The following is a 20984-nucleotide window of genomic DNA, read 5'->3' as shown; positions in this document are numbered from 1 at the left end:
TTAGACTTTTGAGTTTCCGTTAGTGTCTTAAGCATTTGCAATAATGTTCTGTTCATACGCTCAACTTGACCATTCCCCATCGGGTGATAGGGCGTTGTTCTGGAGCCGGCCATGCCACTGAGTTTTTTAAGCTGAAGGAATAACTGATTTTCAAACTCACCACCTTGGTCATGGTGAATGCGACAAGGAAAACCAAATTTCAGGGCATAATCATTGAAGATGAGGTTAGCAGCTGTTTTCCCTGACTTTGAGGTGGTGGCATAGGCTTGTGCAAAGCGTGTGAAGTGATCAACTATCACTAGTATATATTCATAACCACCTTTGCATTTATCGAGATGAAGAAAATCGATACACACAAGTTCAAAGGGCTGTGTCGTTACAATATTTGTCAAAGGGGCTCTTGTTTCACGATTGGGTTTTTTCTGTTTCACACAGGAACAAACTTTGGTCACATAATGTTCGATATCTGCCTGCATATATGGCCAAAAGAAGCGGTCACGTACTAAAGACACTGTGCGGTCAACACCTTGATGGCCCATATTATTGTGCAGCTCTTCAAGCACCGTCTTTTTAAACTGTTCTGGCAGGACCAGCTGTTTGCGGACAGAAGTAGTTCTGTACAGAATGCCATCAGTATCTAGCACTAGCTTATCCCATTCTCTGAACAGACATTTTATTTTTGGGTTGAAAGTTTTGAGTTCTCTGGCCAGTGGTTTTGAATCTGTCTGTTTACATTGTAATACAGGACTTATAAACAGGGTCAGTCTTTTGTACTCGGCTTAACTGTTCTTTTGGTATGGGTGCGAGTGATGCTTCAGCTGACTCACCTTGCTGTACGACGACTGACATGGCTGCTGCTGATAAGGTTCCATGTAGCTGGGGTGTGCTTTTGGTTCTCAATGGCTTGAACTACAGCTGCAATGGAGTCAGGAGGAAGTTCCTCAGAACAGTCTTTCATTAGTGTCTCTACATCAAGGGGCATTCTCGATAAAGCATCAGCATCACCATTTTCTTTTCCCGGTTTGTACTTGATAGTAAAGTGAAAATCAGCAAGCTCTGTGACCCATCTTGAGGTTGTTGCGTTCAGTTTGGCAGTGGACAAAATGTATGTTAGTGGATTGTTGTCACTAAACACAGTGAATGTCGGGGCATAGTATAAGTAGTCTCTAAATTTGTCTGTGATTGCCCACTTTAAAGCTAAAAATTCAAGTTTGCCTGCATGGAAATGGTAGTTCTTCTCAGCTGCTGTTAACGTGCGTGATCCATAAGCAATAACACGTAATTTACCATTTTGTCTTTGGTACAACACTGCTCCTAGTCCCTTGTGTGACGCGTCAGTGTGGACAATAAATGGCTGCATGAAATCAGGGAAGCCGAGCACTGGTGGGTTGAGCAAACAGTCCTATTAGTTCCTCAAGTGCACTTTGGTGTTGGTCCGTCCACTCTATTTGTTTTGTTGAGGGCACAACTGGGCTGGCGTTCTTCTGTTTTCTCTTTGTCACTTTTGTCATAGTTAAGTTCTCTGTATCTTGGTCAGCCTTTAACAGCTCATATAGGCAGTTTGCTTTTCTGGAAAAGTCTTTTATGTATTGCCGGTAGTATGACAGCAGGCCTAACATTTTTCTAAGTTGACCAATATTTTGTGGTTTGGTGTCTTTAAGTGCTCTTACTGCTTCAAAATCTGCAGGATCGACTCTACTGCCCTCTGCTGACACTATTCTGCCTAGGTAGCGCACTTCCGATCTAAAAATATCACACTTGCTTGGCTTAAGCTTGATACCAAAAGTCTCTTAAACGCTGGAGAACTTTTCTCACATCCTCCACATGATCTTGGAAGGTTTTGCTGTACACCAATGTGTCGTCCAGGTAGGGGATGCAGATGTTGTCACGGAGTCCCTCCAGACACTCCTCCATGCAACGTTGAAATGCTGCCGGAGCATTCATTAGTCCAAAGGGGATGCGTATCCACTCATACAGTCCCCAGGGGGGTCACGAAAGCAGTGAGTGGGCGACTTTCCTCTGACATGAATCCCTGGTGGTACGCTTTCCCCTGATCCAACAGTGAGGAACCAGGAATTACCACCTAAACTGTCCATAATGTCCTGAACACGAGGGATGGGCTGGCGGTCAGGATGGGTTTTTCTATTCAAGTCCCTATAGTCTATGCACAATCTTAAAGTACCGTCCTTCTTTCTAACACACACGACTGGTGAGGAGTAAGAGGAGTTTGACTTTCTGACCCAGCCTTGTGCTATTAGATCATGTAAGTAACTTTTCATCTCTTGATATAACGGGCGTGGCACTGACATATAGGTGCGTTTTGACAGGTTCATTATCTTTAAGGGAAATGGTCATTTTAAATTTCCAATACAGCCTATGTCATTGTCTGTTTTAGAGAAAGAGTCACATTCCTCTCTAAGCATTTGCTTTACTATTACTCTCTGTTCTGCGCTGAGGGAGCTTAGATCTACAGGTGGGTCCCACTTTTCACTAGAGCTACATGGTGGCTGTGTACTTGTGGGGTTAACTGCAGCTACAGTAGCTTTTTCAAACACTTGGTCAGGTAAGACAGCAGTAATAGTCTGCACTGTACCAACTACTGTGCGCCCTACAAGGACTATCTCATGGTCAGTGGGATTGGAGACATCTACAGTTATGACTGGTAAAGTGCCCTTCTTAACTGTAACCAGGCTATCAAAGAACTCGAGATTGTCTGGCCACTGAGGATTTAAATCTGGCTCAAATAGTACAGTCATGTCTTGTTTAAATGGCTGTGCAGCTACACGACACTCAACTTGGATGTGACTTTGCTTAGGTACAGTGATACGGTCTTTTTTTGTTTTTACCTTGAACTCATTTTCTGTATCTGTACTGACAGCTCGAACAAAAGCCTTAACCTTGTTTCTTTTGAGGCTGGGGAATGCTTTTCTCACTGCATCAAATACCTCATCTTTTGCAGTCTTATTCAAAATATGTTCAATGACATTATAACCTATAATGGGGTGGGGCAAATAATAACCTTTCATTACCAGCATGGGAATGATGATTTCTCAGGTTGTCCTGTCCCAGAAACAAGTTGGAAGCTTGTCTCGATCCACCCGAGATAGGGCATGCTGGTCCCGTTAGCTGCGGTCAAGCTCAGTTCAGTGGAGTCCATGATCTCAGTAACATCTCTCAGTTTTATATGTGGTAAATAGTCCTCTTTCCATCTCTCATCAATTATTGACACTTGTGAGCCTGAATCCACAGAGCCTGGAGTCTGTGGCCGTCCCAGGAGACACTCCACCAAGCACTGGCTGCCCACGAGAGATGCAACTTTGTGAGGGGTGTTTACCTGGGCCAGTGGTTAGCGGGATATGAACAGTCTCATTGTTTTGGCCTAACTTCTGTGCATTGTCGCTTACATTTGTTACAGTGATTCTTCTGGCATGTTGGAAGAACAGTAAAGTTTCTTTTTACATGCGGAACACTGTCTCAGGACCTTATCTGGATTTTCTTGGTTACAGTTGGCAGATTGTCGGGACTTGGTGTGAGCAATGGTTAACACTCGTTCCCTCAGTGGAACCATTGCCTGTTTAAATGTCTCTCTCTAGAGGTGTCTCATGCCTCTGTTTCTACATCCAGCGTGAAAGTGTTCTCCGCTCCCACAGAGTGTAGCAATGTGTGCAGCGCTCATTGGCTCCGGTTTGCTGACAGACGTGGCACATCCTCTCCCGGCGAGCTAGGCGGTTTTTGAATAGTGCAGTGCTTGATATTGAGAGGGTTGTGATCTTTGGCGGGGGTCCTGATGGCTGTGGAACTGCCGTTGGGGGTCCCTGTCATAGTGCATAACTGGTGGCGGAGCATAGGAACTGAAGGCTAGACACTGGCTGCTGTAGCGTCTCTTTAATCTGAGCTATCTCTGCACTGAGTCCTTTCAGGGACGCTACACCTGTCTTAAGTTATGCTAGCTCGGTAAACAGTTCAGCAGGTATTTTGGCTTTAACCTCTCTCACTGGATTCTTAACAGAGTACTGCATCCTCTAACTGAACCACACTCACACTTGTAGCTGATTGTGAGGCTAAACACCTTTTCTTGTTTTTCTCTCTGCTTCGTTGGCACAAGCCATGTTTAACCTCTCTTAACAAGAGTTCATCTGGTGTCCCGGAGTCTAACAGAAGTTGGCTGCATGTCTATCCTGACACTGTCACTCTGCAGGCCTGTGAGTATGGTGTGTAAGCACATACGCTGAACTAGTGCTGGATCATACTTAAGTCCTGACTCTGACTCTTGGGATGCAAACAAGACCTTTTGTTTTAAATCTAAAAACCCTCATAAGAAAACTCTGGGCAGTCTCTTTGGGTTCTGTACCTCTGAAGCTAGTTGTTTGTACAATTCAGTGGCACTCTCTCCTGGAAATGCGAGCGGAGGATGCGGCGGAGAGTGGGCAAGGTGAGCTGGGCCTTCCCCTCCAGGTAGCTGCGTAGTTGGAGACCTGGCAAAATAGCTCTGATAACGGCATCTACAATGTCCAGCTCCGAGTAGCCTCTGCTCAATCCGTTTTTCTATCTGATGAGCCAGACTGGAAAATGTCAGTTTGTCTTTTTGGCCTGGCTCTCCTATTTGGCCAGATATTTGAAGTCCTTTTGCCAACAGGGGCCTGGTTGCTGGTGACTGAGTGTGCTACTCACAGGGCGGCTACTTCCGGGGGGCTGGCGATAAGCCACAGTGCTGTTCACATACATTAGCTGTCTCTGTCACTAAAGTAGTATCAGGCTGCTTTTCATGCCCTGGATCGCCTCTTTCATTTACGTTTTGTTCATATGAGTCATTGTCAACTTTTATTATTTCAGTAATCTTATCATTCAGCAGCAACAGCTCTGACCATTCCTTCATCCTCAAACCCTTGCATTTCTTCTCTCTCAATGTGCAACTGGATATGTTTGAGCAGAGATAGGCGTGTTTTCGTGATAGCCTTTATTTTATCTGCTATGCCGAGGAACTCACAGATAGATACTAGATGATTTTTTGGTAAGGGGTGCACTTCATGCACAACTTGTTCTCGTAATTGCTCCAACGCTGACATCTTGGCAGTAGACAGGAGGACCTTTTGCAGATATAGATGACGCTGAGCTGTACGGTCTTTGCGGCTCCTGATGATCTCTGATCGGCCTCAGGACGCGTCGACTGAAACACAGCTGCCAGCTCTCCTTACAGCAACACCTTCCTCGCTGCGGTCTGCCTGGGTGTGGGGGGGGATTTAGCTAGCTTGGAGTGCGGTGCACAGGGCTGTGGGCACCAGGCATCCAAACAGCAATCCCAGCGGTGCTCTCCAAATGGTTGTACCCCCGAAGAGGGGATATGTTGCACTCCTGAAATATGGAGAGTTTAATCACGAGAGTGAATTTGCAGTTGTTTCTCTCACGCAGGAATTTAATGCAATCAAATGAACAGTATAATGCAATTGAAATGAACAGTATATTACATTAGCACATTAGCACATTAGCTTGTGTGGCCACAAGATGGCGGAGCACCAGTTCACAACACAATTAACACATTTCCAAAGGCTTCTAAAATACACAAATAAACATTCTTTTAGTTTAAGTTCAACATTCTACAACAACAACCAACTACCTTAACAGTTGCACAGATAACAAGCAAACATTTGGTAACCTTTACCTGAAAATATGGAGAGTTAATCACGAGAGTGATTTGCAGTTGTTTCTCTCACGCAGGAATTAATGCAATGAGGAGAAACTGCGGCGCGAAATCCCCCAAGTGGCGGGTGAAAGGGATTAACCGATCACTGAAAGGATCCCCAGGCTTAGGAGCTGATTACCGATGATTTTACTCTATCACACCTTAACCCCATTGAGAATCTTTGGGATGTGCTGGAGAAGGCTTTGTGCAGCGGTCAGACTCTACCATCATCAATGCAAGATCAGAATGCAACACTGGATGGAAATAAATCTTGTGACATTGCAGAAGCAAAATCGAAACAATGCCACAGTGAATGTGTGCCGTAATCAAAGCTAAAGATGGCCCAAAGAAGTATTAGAGTGTGTGACCTTTTTTTTTTTTTTTTTGGTGGCGACTTTTTTTTTTGGCCAGGCAGTGTATGTTGTAACCTTATATGGTTCTCCTTCTGCGTTTGTAAAGCGGCAAATAAAAACAACAAATCTACAGATAATAGAGATAATAGCAGATAAAAGCAGAAGGTGTAGATTAACATTATTTTGGTTTTCTGTGCAAAGGTGTGGTCTGCTGAAAGCTGGAGAAGATTTTTATTACAGGACTGGTGTCTTTATAGTCAACATTCTTTTTTTATGAAACAAATTGACACCCTCATCTTGCCTCACCCATAGGCAAATACATTTGTTTTCAATACTTTGTGGTCCCTGTAACAATTTGACTCATGTTTCCAGGCTGCTGGGGCAATCTATCAGGAGCAATGGGCAATTGCACTTTACTACCTGTGGACTCATTTCCAGATCTTGATAGGCTTAGTCAGGATTACAGGATTACAGAGCTGGAGGATTCTATGAATGTTAATGTTATCATTATGAGGAGAAGACCAAAAACTCTAATAGTGTCACTTCACAATTTTCCGTATTACTCATTAATTCCATACTCTGTGGCAGCAGTCTACACAGCTGCCCTGGGTTAGACTGACAGAAGCGAAGCTTCCAATCTCTGTCATCCACCCCTCCAAACACCACCAATCATTCACATACCACAGTAGCAGTAACCTGAATATCAACTGTTAAAATTGATGATTTCATTTTAAAATGTTGGATATTTTGGGTCTCCTAGCATGTACAGTTTGGAAACCCCTGGCATAAGCAGGCGATCATTTTAACACTTTGATTATGTTCTTCAAATTTGACAGAGAAGTGTTGATACACAAAATTATATTACTATTTTGTAACCTTATTGAGCTTAAACTCTCCCTCAAAGAGTCAGTCTGTGTCAGAACCAGGACGTCGCAGTGACGTTCTAGGCAGTGACGACAGGTGTGGTGAGATATAAAATACTGGCACCTCTTCCTGATCACCAGGTGAATTTGTTTTGTGCTGCCTCAAAGGACCAATATGAGCCAGGTAATATTATTCAACCATCTTGTATAATTAACTTGACTATTTTTTACTTAAATGAATGTGTATATTTTTTAATGTATATTTTGGTTACCTATCTGGACTTTCAGGTTTATTTATAAACTTTCTCTTTCATAATTGAATTTGTACAGGATATATTGTGCACAGTTTTAATGTGTGTTATACATTATTAAAATAGTGTATGGTATAATATGCAGACCTACAGTATATGATATACGTACAATTTAAATTATTCTAAAATATGAATTTCGCAGTATTGAGTTTACACATTCCATTATTCCATAGGCCACATTTCATTATAATGAAACTTTATTATTATTATTATTATTATTATTATTATTATTATTATTATATATCCAATGGTTTCTGTAATATTAATAGACAATTATCAAACTTGGTCCAGCCGGTGAACTTCAGTTAAGTCTGAGAGACGAGTTCTGCCTGGCAACAGCGTTATCATAAATACAATTAATCCACCGAGAGAAGAGGCTTGAACAAAATGTAGAAATATATTCATTAGTTTTGCATGTATACAATATGTAACAAAAAGGATGCAAATTATAAAAAGTATAGGTGCAAGAATTTGTTTTGTAGAATTATTCATGTATTTTGTCATAACCCGCTAAGCTATGCACTTTATGGGATGCTCCAACACAATTTCGTTGTTCTTTTGTGACAATGACAAATAAAACTGAACTGAACTATGACCAAGAATAACCCAACAACAGATACAAATTCAATTTATGTTTCTTTAACAAGTAAATATTAAATTACTTTTAAAGGTATTTAATCTGTCTTAATTAATTAATTAATTAAGACAGGGCAAATATGTTTTGAAGGATCGAATAAATATAGGAAATAAATTAATAAAGCATGTGGGTGAGAATGTGGGAACAGGGCTGGAAGTGGAGCGAACCATGTTGAACTGATGAAATGCCTTTTGTGGTGAAACACATACAGCTCAGATGCCATCAGGCAGACCAGCTATTTGGGTGTGGGTGTCACTCAGTCAGCTGTTTTAACTTGGGGCGTTGGACTGACATATCAATTAGCCTAATTCAAACTGGTAAGGCGAGTTTATTTGCATAGAACAATTCGTCACAAAGAAATTCAAAGTGCTTTGCAAAATAATACAAACAAATCAAAAATCAAAACATTAACATTAAAAGAGAAGAATTAATTTTCTTGAAATGAAAATATTAATGAAATATAAATGTTGCTGTTCAAACAGAATATCATGGAAAAAAAAAACAACAAAAGAGAAATGAAGACTGCGTCCGCCTCCGAGGTCAAGAAGAAAAGAAGGTTTATGTCAAAGGTCACAATAACTTCATAGGCCTTACACAATATGGATACATTACATTAGAAATAGATACAGATGTCTGGCTTTTTAACAATAAAAGTTACATTTCTACTATTATATTATCCTTTTTAATAAAACACAGCTGTGAATTTTCAGTCTGCTGAAGAAGAGTCTTCCACAGCACCATCTGACACTGAATCATCAAAAATGGAACCAAAGGTAGGCCTGTAGCATTCAAGACCAAACATTTAAGGTTTCTGTTGTTGTTAGTTTCAGCTTTCGGTTTGTGCTCCATCAGGTGTTCAATGACCCTATCCATGGTCAAATGGAGTTCCACCCCATTCTGGTCAAAATCATCGACACACCTCAGTTTCAGAGACTTCGATACCTCAAACAGATGGGAGGGGCCTCTTTTGTTTACCCAGGAGCATCTCACAACCGATTTGAACACTCACTCGGGTATGTACGAAATTAGGCCACATGTGTTAAAACATGGCTTTTTTGTCAAACAGAGACTGGAACAAGAGCCACAAATTGTTTAATTTAATAATTGTGATATTTACATTTTATAGAGTGGCACATTTAGCAGGAAAGCTTGTGCGACATTTAAAAGAAAAACAGCAGGAACTTGGTATTACTGACAGAGACGTACTTTGCGTGGAAATTGCTGGTCTCTGCCATGACCTGGGTGAGTACTTACCACAGGTAAAAAATAAAATAAAAGAATAAAACAAAATCAAGTGACCATTCTCTTAGTCATGTACCTCTACCAGTGATGTTTTGGAAAATATTTTAAATCATTATTTTAAATCTGTTGATGTTTTTAAGGACATGGGCCATTTTCCCACTTGTTTGATAACATGTTCATACCAAAAACTCAACAAAACAACGAATGGAAAGTAAGGAACAGATCTGATCAAATAAATGTAATTAAAAATATTTTTGTAATAATCAGTAATATTTCCACGGCAGCATGAGCAAGGGTCAGCTGCCATGTTTGATGAGATTGTAAAATTTCTAAAAACAAAAAGCTTTGACCTGAAGGCTAAGCTGAAGAAGCTGGAAGATGACCAGAGTGAGGACAGAGATGATGATGACAAGAGGGAGGACAGTGATGGTGATGGCCAGACGGAGGACAGTGATGGTGATGACCAGAGTGAGGACAGTGATGGTGATGACTTAACCTTTATCAAGGAGATGATTAATGGACCAGATAAAGAGGTAACATGTTACAAGATCTTGATTTTTGTGCCTGCTTCATATTGATAAACTGTTTCAATTCAAATAGGGACATTACAAAGGCCGCCCTTCAGACAAGTCTTTCCTCTACGAGATAGTCGCAAACAAAAGGACTGGCATTGATGTGGACAAGTTTGACTATTTTGCCAGGTTTGATTTATTTCAGAGCACTTCAGATTTATGTCCTTTATTATTTACATTTGATTCTGTCTGGACAGAGATTGCCATCACCTTGGAATAAAGAATAGCTTTGACCACAATCGCTACATTAAGTTTGCCAGAGTCCTTAAGGTGGGTGGTCGATGGCAGATCTGCACAAGAGACAAGGTTTGAGATGTTATCTTAACACAGATGATTATAATTCATCTTCTGAATACGTTGAACATGGTGTAATATCTGTGAGTGTTTCTTTACCGTCTTAAGGAAGTCCCCAATATTTATGAAATGTTTCATACAAGGAGTTCTCTCCACCGAAAAGCCTGTCAGCACAAAGCCCATAAGGCCATTGAGCTGATGTAAGTAGATTATGCATACATTTTTATATGTGTTGTAACATAATTTTGTACATAAATGACAAAAATATAAACCTCAGGATCAGAGATGCCTTACTTAAAGCAGAGCCAGTGTTAAAGATGTCTGAAGCTATAAAAGACATAGCAGATAAAAACATGAAGAAGTACACCCAGCTCACAGGTTAGTCTTGTGTTTTACCTCTGCCATAATATTTTCACTAAACTATTGTCATATTGTGTGTATACATTATTTGTGTTTCAGACTCTATCTTTGAAAAAATACTTTATTCCACTGGAGAAGAACTGAAGGAGGCACGAGAAATACTACAAAACATTCTCTCTCGAAAGCTGTACAGATTTCTAGGAGAGATTAAACGGACAGATAAGCTTCGTAAAGAGGTGTGCTTTTATGTACAACCACTCCAAAGTAATACACTAAGCTCTATTATCTGACTTATCTGTTTTAGAAGGAAGAAAAATGGAAATCTGACCTGGCAGTAATGAGTACTTATAAAGAGGAAAATCCACTGACAGAAAATGACTTTGAAATCTCTGTAAGTAAACAAAACATTTTAAATGTCTTATTACTATATATATATATATATATATATATATATATATATATATATATATATATATATATATATATATATATATATATATATATATATATATATATATATATATATATATATATATATATATATATATATATATATATATATATATATATATATATATATATATATGTGTGTGTGTGTGTGTGTGGGGGGAGTGTGTATATATATATATATATATATATATATATATATATATATGTGTGTGTGTGTGTGTGGGGGGGGGGGAGTGTGTATATATATATATATATATATATATATATATATATATATATATATATATATATATATGTGTGTGTGTGTGTGTGGGGGGGGAGTGTGTGTATATATATATATATATATATATATATATATATATATATATATATATATATATATATATATATATATATATATATATATACACAACATATATAAATGTACTTGTTTATCAGATCATTGAATACAACTTTGGTCAAAAAGATAAAAATCCCATGGATAACCTGTATGTCTATAACAAGTTTGACAATGAGAAGGCATTCAAGATCCCCAGTGAGCAGGTCAGCAAAGAAGATGTTTCGTTATTTCATTTTTGCACTTTAATTGTGCTCATTTTTGGATAAATAATTTTTGTCAGGTTTCTCAGTTTCTTCTGCCAAAAGATTTTTCTGAGGAATGGATCAGAGTCTACTGCACGAGCTTGGACGAAAACACTCTGAAAGTCGCTAAAAAGAGCTTTTTAGAGTGGTGCACAAAGAATAATTCACCACCTCCGGTAACATTGTATCAGTTTCTGCTTTACTTCTCAAAACACAGTTCAACTAACTTACAAACTATTGTGATAATAATATGCATATTTTTAAAACATCTTTCTATTTTATACACCCTAAATGATCAAAGAGTCTACCTCAGACGCTGACAGCTGATCCACAACCAAAGGTATTTCACACACAGCTGACACACACCAAAATGTTTACAGAGAGATTAATGTTCTTCATATCTATTTCAATCATTATGAGTGACAGCAAAGTGCATGATTTTGTGCTCCATTAGGTGTTCAATGACCCTATCCATGGTCAAATGGAGTTCCACCCCATTCTGGTCAAAATCATCGACACACCTCAGTTTCAGAGACTTCGATTCATCAAACAGCTGGGAGGGGCCTATTTTGTTTACCCAGGAGCATGTCACACCCGATTTGAACACTCACTCGGGTATGTACGAAGTGGGACATTAAAATTAGGCCACATGTGTTAAAACATGGCTTTTTTGTCAAACAGAGACTGGAACAAGAGCCACAAATTGTGTAATTTAATATTTGTGATATTTACATTTTATAGAGTGTCACATTTAGCAGGAAAGCTTGTGCGACGTTTAAAAGAAAAACAGCAGGAACTTGGTATTACTGACAGAGACGTACTTTGTGTGGAAATTGCTGGTCTCTGCCATGACCTGGGTGAGTACTTACCACAGGTAAAAAAAAAAAAAAAAAAAAAACACATTAAAAAAACACATTAAAAAAACAATAGAGCAAGCATTATCTTACTCATGTACCTCTACCACAGTAGTTATGTGATGCAATCAATGTTTCAGAAAATATTTTTAAATAATTATTTTAAATCTGATCATGTTTTTAAGGACATGGGCCATTTTCCCGCTTGTTTGATAACATGTTCATACCAAAAATTCTACAAAACAAGGAATGGAAAGTAAGGAACAGATCTGATCAAATAAATGTAATTAAAAATTGTAAGTAATAATCAGTAATATTTCCACGGCAGCTTGAGAAAGGGTCAGCTGCCATGTTTGATGCCATTGTGGAACATCTAAAAGAAAAAGAAAACCCATTTGACCTGGAGACTGAGTTGAAGAAGCTGAGTGAGGACAGTGATGGTGATGACTTAACCTTTATCAAGGAGATGATTAATGGACCAGAAAAAAAGGTAACATGTTACAAGATCTGGATTTTTGTGCCTGCTTCAGACTGACAAACTGTTTGACTTCAAATAGGGACATTACAAAGGCCGCCCAGACAAGCATTTCCTCTACGAGATAGTCGCAAACAAAAGGACTGGCATTGATGTGGACAAGTTTGACTATTTTGCCAGGTTTGATTTATTTCAGAGCACTTCAGATTTATGTCCTTTATTACTTACATTTGATTCTACCTGGACAGAGATTGCCATCACCTTGGAATAAAGAATAGCTTTGACCACAATCGCTACATTAAGTTTGCCAGAGTCCTTGAGGTGGACGGTCAATGGCAGATCTGCACAAGAGACAAGGTTTGAGATGTGATCTTAACACAGATGATTATAATTCATCTTCTGAATTTGTTGAACATGATCTAATATCTGTGAGTGTTTCTTTACCATCTTAAGGAAGTCTCCAATATTTATGAAATGTTTCATACAAGGAGTTCTCTCCACCGAAAGGCCTACCAGCACAAAACCAATAAGGCCATTGAGCTGATGTAAGTAGCTTATATAAAAGTTTATGCAAGTTTCTGTGTGTGTTATAACATTATTGAGCACATAAATGACAAAAATATAAACCTCAGGATCAGAGATGCCTTACTTAAAGCAGATCCAGTGTTAAAGATGTCTGAAGCTATAAAAGACATAGCAGATAAAACCATGGAGGAGTACACCCAGCTCACAGGTTAGTCTTGTGTTTTACCTCTGCCATAATATTTTCACTTACCTATTGTCATATTGTGTGTATATATTATTTGTGTTTCAGACTCTATCTTTGAAAAAATACTTTATTCCACTGGAGAAAAACTGAAGGAGGCACGAGAAATACTACAAAACATTCTCTCTCGAAAACTGTACAGATTTCTAGGAGAGACTAAACTGACAGATAAGCTTCGTGAAGAGGTGTGTTTTTATATACAACCACCCCAAAGTGATACACTAAGCTCTATTATCTGACTTATCTGTTTTAGAAGGAAGAAAAATGGAAATCTGACCTGGCAGAAATGTCTGAAAAGCCACTGAAAAAAGATGACTTTGAAATCTCTGTAAGTAAACAAAGCATTTAAATGTTTTTTTATTATGAAAAAATAAATAAATACTGTATAATTATTAAAAAACAACATATATATATATATATATATATATATATATATATATATATATATATATATATATATATATATATATATATATATATATATATATATATATATATATATATATATATATATATATATATATATATATATATATATATATAAAGAGAGAGAGAGATGTAGATAGATAAATAAATAAAAAAATATATGTATGTTTATCAGGTTGCTACCTTCAACTTTGGTCAAAAAGATAAAAATCCCATGGATAACCTGTATATCTATTACAAGTCTAACAATGAGAAGGCATTCAAGATCCCCAGTGAACAGGTCAGAAAAGAAGATGTTTCGTTATTTCATTTTTGCACTTTAATTGTGCTCATTTTTTGATAAAATTATTTTTTGTCAGGTTTCTCAGTTTCTTCTGCCAAATAAGTTTTCTGAGGAATGGATCAGAGTCTACTGCACGAGCTTGGACGAAAACACTCTGAAAGTCGCTAAAAAGAGCTTTTTAGAGTGGTGCACAAAGAATAATTCACCACCTCCGGTAACATTGTATCAGTTTCTGCTTTACTTCTCAAAACACAGTTCAACTAACTTACAAACTATTGTGATAATAATATGCATATTTTTTAAACATCTTTCTTTTTTATACACCCTAAATGATCAAAGACTCTACCTCAGCTGCCGACAGCTGATCCACAACCAAAGGTATTTCACACACAGCTGACACACACCAAAATGTTTACAGCTAGATTCATGTTATTCATATCTATTGCCATCACTGCACAACAAAGTGCATTATAATGTAGTGATACTACCTGAACTTGTCCCAAAAACTATGATTTCTCCTGTCACTAATAATTAATTTCATCAGTGAGGTGACATCCTGCCCCACTAACAAGCTGGACATCTGGAGATCATCAACACAGGGAAACCCACATTCCCAAGTTTACAACCCCTACAAATGGATTAAAATAAACAGAATCTTTTGCTCCTACCTTTACGACCCTCAGAACTGAATTATCCCCAAGGAACAAGATTGTGACATTGATTAACTTTTCTAAAATCATCAACACTCAGAGCAGAACCCCAGCTTCAAAGGACCATAAGCCACAGGGGTCAGGGTCAAAAACTTTGATTTCATTCATAAAGATGCTATTTTTGACATTAACTTCTGATTTCATGTATCATATGTAAATCTGTGATTTAAATGTGACAATCATGTACAGCCATTCACATTGGGAAACTGCACTGTGGAAATGTCTCATATATGTCTCTTATTATGTTTTACTCATGTAAATGCCTCATATATATCTCTTATTATGTTTTACTGATGATGGAAACATTGATTCATGTCCTATTATATTGTTGTAATATGACTACAGTTGTTACATTATGAAGGGTATGTCAAGTAATAAAGCTTTTAAGTTGCATTACAAATACATATATCAAAAATATGGAATGCATATTGATTGAATAAAGTTTCTTAGGGCCATCACATATACATATATATCTTTTGATACTGAAATCATATAAGTTTTGAATATTATTATGTAATCACCATTTTTATACTGAATTTATATATTCTTTGAATGTTGTATCTTTTTGGAGGTTGTCTAACAAGCACCATACTAAAAGTTGAACCCCATCTAAACTAGGTCAAAGGTAAAACGTGAATTATGGGAGACAGTTGGCCCCTTGCAGAAACTCCTTTAACCGAGTTAAGGCAACATTGTAGGAGGTGAATCATGTTGTTTGACAGTTACCAATGTTGGTACTGGAGTTCGAGCATTTTGTAATAACACTGAAACTATGTTAAAGGTAACATTGTGTGAGATGAATGGAGGGAAACTGTTGGGGTTGTGTAGACGCTCCTTTACAGGGACAGGGCGGTCGGATGAGACTCAAGGCCGGAAAAATAGACTGGTGCAGCCTGGAGAGATGAGCGAGGCCGGAGGGAGGAACCTGGGCGACAACCTACTCAACATAATATTTGCATATTCATGTTTCATGTTACATTTTTATGTTACGGGGCCAGGGAAAAGCAGACAGACCGCCTGCTGCACACACGAGGGATAGATCATATGACCCCGGGTCCTGTATTAGATTGTAACTGTCAGGGGAATAAACTTTTGAGATTTGAACTAATCGAATCCAGTCATCATTTTGATAGAACACGCCTAACAATTAGTTAGATTCAAAGTTAGTAAGTAATATTTTATTTTAAACTGGGGTTCAACTTAAAGTTAGGCTACTCTATGTAAGACACACCTACAAATCTGCAAAGAGAAGACCTCTCAAGACCACTAAGATAAGTCAGTGACATGCAAACTCACTGGCTAGCTTTTATCGCGACCCTCCCAGGATGCCCGGGTGCTCTGACAATATGCACCCCTCCCCTTGGTCCAGTCCTCACCTCTGACCCCAACAGAGTGAGCCAAGGGAGACCAACTAAAGACTGCATGAGGAGATAAGGAGTCTAAAGGTTGACGGGGTACTGAGGAAGAGAGAGACGAGACGAGTGAGTAAGTCTTGCTTTAAAAAACGGTATGACTGGGGGTCATGCGCGTAGAGAAACCCTAACTATCCTAGGCTCCAATTAGGTACTAAAACCTACTAATACTAATAGTAGTAGTAGTACTAAGAGGGACGGATGCGGAGTCCCGTTACCGAGTAAAATAGTGACATTTTACTGGCTGGTACAAAACCGTGGGAAGTAAATAAAAAAGCAAGGGTGTGTGAGAGAGAGACGTGTGAGTGGAGATTCTGAACCACTAGGTGACAAATCTCATACCAAAAATGTTGGGGAAATACGGTGTATTTCTGTGGATGCAGAGGCAAGATCTCTCCACCTGCTGAGGCTAAAGTGAGAGATACCACACTAATCACTCGTACCAACCTGTTGTTGTATTCCAGAGACCTCCCTAGGAGTTAAAATCTGGACTAAATTTGAGGAAATAAAAATGGGAAATAAAACTACAAAATTGACACCAAAAGATAGACTGAAGGTAAAAGACTGGAAAGCCGTGCACGCAAAATATCCTGAAAAATGTACAGTTAGATTTGTGGGTAACAAAATATAAATTTGAAGGCGAGTTAAAATCTTCTAAAATAATGGAGCTCCAAAATAAAATACAGGAAAAATGCAAAAATAAAGAATATGATATGTGTAAACAAGGCTACTATCATTTGGAAAGATGGTTGGAATTGGCACAAGCCAGAGAAAAAGGCCAAACAGAGGCAAAGCGTAAGCAACAAATTATGCATAATACAAAGGAGGAAGATGATTTCACCACTGTAATAGCGGCTCAGCCAGAAACACCAGTACAGCAGGCTCAAGCCGAGATAGAGGGAGCAGTAGCGGGAGGGGAGCAGCAAGTGCCCCCGCCCCCGTATCACCCGTATCAAGAGGCAAAAGAGCTATTACACCAGATGAGAACTACACAAACTAGAAGTGAGGCAAAAGGTAAAGGTGAAAAAATTGAATTTAGTAAAACCATGGGAGCTGACCCTGTGGTCATTTCTACTTATGAACAGCCTAATGAAGCATCCAAGCAGGAACAAACTTTCATTATTCCTACTGCCCCCATGATAAGTAGTACAGAGGAACAGGTCACAAACTGACTGGGCAGGTAGGCAGGCAGAGCTCCTAACCTTAGCCAAAACCGAATCCAATCTACTGGTAACAATAAATAACATAAAGAAAAATTTGACTAATAATGGTCAAGAATGTTGGATGTTTTTGCTGAGAGCTCATGTATCAGGGATAGATCCTATTTGCAAATTAATTATATGTGAAATGTTACAAACCTCTGAACCGGTTCTGAGTCCCAGGCTGCAAGGTAGCGGAATAAAAATTAAAGCAACAGTAACCTTTACTAAAGAACAAGTGTTCAATATGGCAACTGGTGTATCTGATTTTGGAAACAATTGGCTAACAATGATAGAACAGGCATCAAAGTACGTTAATAAAGACTGTGTTGCTTGTATGGGACCCAGACCGCTTTTGAGAATGGTACCAACACCTCCTGAGTTAACAGTGCAATGTGTGGAGGATATCTTAACTAAAACAGTACCAGAGGCAGAGTGCGCAAAGTGGGATGCAGTGTACCCACTAACTAAACCTGAAAAACAGAAACCAATATTTGAGGCCAAATTGCCAAAAGGAAATTACACCTGTATTCAACGCTCAAATTCGGTAACGAATGTTTTAGGTAATATTGATGGAAATCAATGTGAAAGAAATCTGACTGAAAGCAGAATGCGCAGTGACATCTACTGGTACTGTGGAGGGAAAATACTTAGAGCAAATATGCCAAATGAATTTACTGGAGTATGCGCTCTAGTTAATCTGATAATACCTATAGAAGTAATGTCAATAGAACAAGAACAATTAACAGCATTGATTGAACAACAATCTACTGAAAACCATGCGACTGGAGTGCCCAGAGGGGTCCTGATGAATATAAATTAGCTAATCAAATTGCCACAGGATTTGAAAATATTCCTTTAATAGCAGCTATAATTCCAATCACTCCCAATAAAAACGTAGACAGAATCAACTACATCCACTACAATGTACAAAATTGGGAAACTACACACAGGAGGGGTTTGAAGCAGTGCACGAGCAATTAAGCGCCACCTCACTTATGGCTTTCCAAAACCACATAGCTGTTGATATGCTCCTGGCAGAATGAGGAGGAGTTTGTTCTGTCATTGGGGCCAGCTGTTGCGTTGTCATCCCTAACAATACCGCTGCAGATGGAAGCCTGACTAGGGCTATAGGCAGCCTGCGTGCGATGAATAGACTCTTAAAGGAGCAGTCAGGGGTGAACACTTCTTTCTGGGAAGACTGGTTAAGCGTATTTGGGCGCTATAAAGCACTGGTCTCATCGGTCCTAGTATCAATCGCTGTGTTTGTAGCCATTTTAACCTTGTGTGGATGTTGTTGTATCCCCTGTCTCCGCTCTTTGATCAATAGGTTAATAACCACTGCCATCTCACCCGCACCTGAGGACAAAGGGGTGCAGATGTACCTATTGGAAGGCAGTGAAGATGAGGACCCTGAAGGAGTACTAATTAATTAAGAAATTACCATGGTGATGTGTGTGATGTCACAGTTCGATAAACAGGAGGGAATGATGGATTCAAAATATATATTCAAGTTATATTATGTTATCTCACTGTTCATTTTAAAGGTACTGTAGGTACTGTAATGTTCACTCTTTATTATAATCATTATATTCAACTATGCAAACTATGTAATCTGCACTAATGTTTGTTCTTGAGTCTTGCAGAAAATGTCTTTTAAAGTGCAGGATCCCACGGGAAGAAGGTCACTGTGAAACCCTAAAACAGAAACATCATGGGAGGATGTTTGTGCGAAGGGGAAGAGTGACCTTCTGGAAATGCAAAAACAGAATATATTTCTCTGTGAATTTCGTCATATGTTTTTACACTGCTTGCTAACTATATGTCCCCCATCCCTTCAGAGTGTGTATGTGTTTGTAACTAGGGTTTTCTAACTTTAATAAAAGGAGGAGAAAAACGGTGGGCCTTCAGAAATAGGGTGTGAGGTGAAACTGTGATGTTGTAACTGAAGGTTTTGCCTCCCCGCTTTTTCTCCTCAATATTGAGACAAAATAATCTCTCTTGTCTTCTCTTCTCTTTTGAACTGTAATATAGGTTAAAAGGTGTGAACCTATCACTATCAATTATAAACATTGAATGCCATATGCCCATAATCAGTATGTTTTGCATGTCCATACCATTTCATTTTAGTGTGATGCACTGAAGATTATTAAGATAAATGCATACCTGGAGGAACACTCCAAAAAAGAAATAGAAAATAGAAAACAGCTGCCTCAGTCTGAACCTAAAGCTAAATTAAAGAATAAATATAAAAGTTGAAAAGAAACCAAACAAATGAATGAAATTACAAATATTACAATAATGAAATGTTGTTCATGTTCATACTATTGAATTTTACTGTGATGCACTTAAGATTTATGCATCCCTGGCTCTCAGTGAGTGAGGGCAAAATCTGAAAACCCAAATTAGCCTCCTCAGTTTGACCCTAAAAATCATTCAAGTTAAATTTAGTAAGCAATTCTTAAATAAATTAAGCAAAATGAAAGATTAAAGATGTGTATGACTTGAAATAAAGCCACACAGTAATTCAATGGCATTAACAATATGTACTGTATTTATTTTAACAGATTCTTTTTCCAGACCAAGTTTAGTTTGTTTTTATACCTGACAGTTTCGACTGCTCACTGAGGTCTTCCTCAGAGTGGTCACGTGATGTAGCTGTAGTGTCCAGTCAGCTGATTTAAACAGGTTTTGGCGCTGTCTTCTGACTGGTGGAGGCAGAACGACAGCGCCATCTGCAGTCCGACTTCTTCAGGACAATATCCCTTGTCTGTGAGAGTAAAAAAGCCCCCTTGTCCCGGTTTAAAGTCCAGTGGGCACGTTTCTGTATTTCAGTTGCCTCAAGTTCAATCTAGAAAACAAATTCTATATATTTTCTTGATGGAAAAGGGACATAAAATTCCAGAGATAGAGACCACCACTAAAATCAGTATATGAAATGACACATAAAGTATCAGTAGCTAAACCTTATTCAAGATACTTTACAGCAATTAATTCAATTAAATGCAATCTGAAGATTTTGTAAGGCTGAAAACTAATTTTATTTTACTTTATAATTGGCAATGTAACAACCACAAAACTATAGCTCTATCTAATAATTATCTATTTTTGAATTGATGTTATAATAATACTAATGTAATTTGTCAATTTGATTTGCAGGCAGTAATACAACTGTGTGTTAGTCCTTATCCTGTTTGTTTTGTCCTGAGTGGTTGAGAGTTTGATCTCTTTATATGCCTTACTTTTATTGAAGACACAAATGTTAACTATTGTACTTTCAGTGGTCCACTATGTTCTTCAAACTGGACAGATCAATAGATATCATTGATACACAAAATTATCTGTGTTAGTAAAGTGGCAAAGAACAACAACACATCTACAGAAAATAGAGATAAATATAAAAGCATAAAGCAGAAGGCATAGGTCAACATTGTTTTGGTTTTCTGTGCAAAGGTGTGGTTTCCTGAAAGCTGTTTGGTGTGAGCACAAAAATCATGACCTGTACTAAACTTGGA

The 20984-nt window shown here is 38.4% G+C and overlaps 1 protein-coding gene across 1 annotated transcript in view; it reads left to right on the top strand.

Moving 5' to 3' along the window:
- The window catches only part of LOC117373020 (uncharacterized), a 38276-nt gene extending 22312 nt beyond the window's left edge, over positions 1–15964 (top strand). Inside the window, exons 19-44 of the mRNA XM_055222803.1 lie at positions 8971–9086; positions 9227–9297; positions 9371–9619; positions 9687–9787; positions 9856–9964; positions 10061–10152; positions 10230–10330; positions 10412–10548; positions 10617–10703; positions 11201–11305; positions 11383–11520; positions 11646–11684; positions 11799–11959; positions 12086–12201; positions 12384–12454; positions 12527–12688; positions 12756–12853; positions 12922–13030; positions 13127–13218; positions 13306–13406; positions 13488–13624; positions 13693–13767; positions 14041–14145; positions 14225–14362; positions 14488–14526; positions 14693–15964. Of these exons, the coding sequence (XP_055078778.1) occupies positions 8971–9086; positions 9227–9297; positions 9371–9619; positions 9687–9787; positions 9856–9964; positions 10061–10152; positions 10230–10330; positions 10412–10548; positions 10617–10703; positions 11201–11305; positions 11383–11520; positions 11646–11684; positions 11799–11959; positions 12086–12201; positions 12384–12454; positions 12527–12688; positions 12756–12853; positions 12922–13030; positions 13127–13218; positions 13306–13406; positions 13488–13624; positions 13693–13767; positions 14041–14145; positions 14225–14362; positions 14488–14526; positions 14693–14695 (2752 nt within the window). The 3' untranslated portion in view covers positions 14696–15964. The remainder of the gene's footprint in view (positions 1–8970; positions 9087–9226; positions 9298–9370; positions 9620–9686; positions 9788–9855; positions 9965–10060; positions 10153–10229; positions 10331–10411; positions 10549–10616; positions 10704–11200; positions 11306–11382; positions 11521–11645; positions 11685–11798; positions 11960–12085; positions 12202–12383; positions 12455–12526; positions 12689–12755; positions 12854–12921; positions 13031–13126; positions 13219–13305; positions 13407–13487; positions 13625–13692; positions 13768–14040; positions 14146–14224; positions 14363–14487; positions 14527–14692) is intronic.
- The last annotated feature ends 5020 nt before the right edge of the window (positions 15965–20984 follow it).

This window comes from Periophthalmus magnuspinnatus, chromosome 7 (genome assembly GCF_009829125.3).
Source record: "Periophthalmus magnuspinnatus isolate fPerMag1 chromosome 7, fPerMag1.2.pri, whole genome shotgun sequence".
Lineage (NCBI taxonomy): Eukaryota > Metazoa > Chordata > Actinopteri > Gobiiformes > Gobiidae > Periophthalmus > Periophthalmus magnuspinnatus.
Note: the sequence above shows the minus strand (reverse complement) of the source record. Positions and strands in the feature narration are given on the sequence as shown.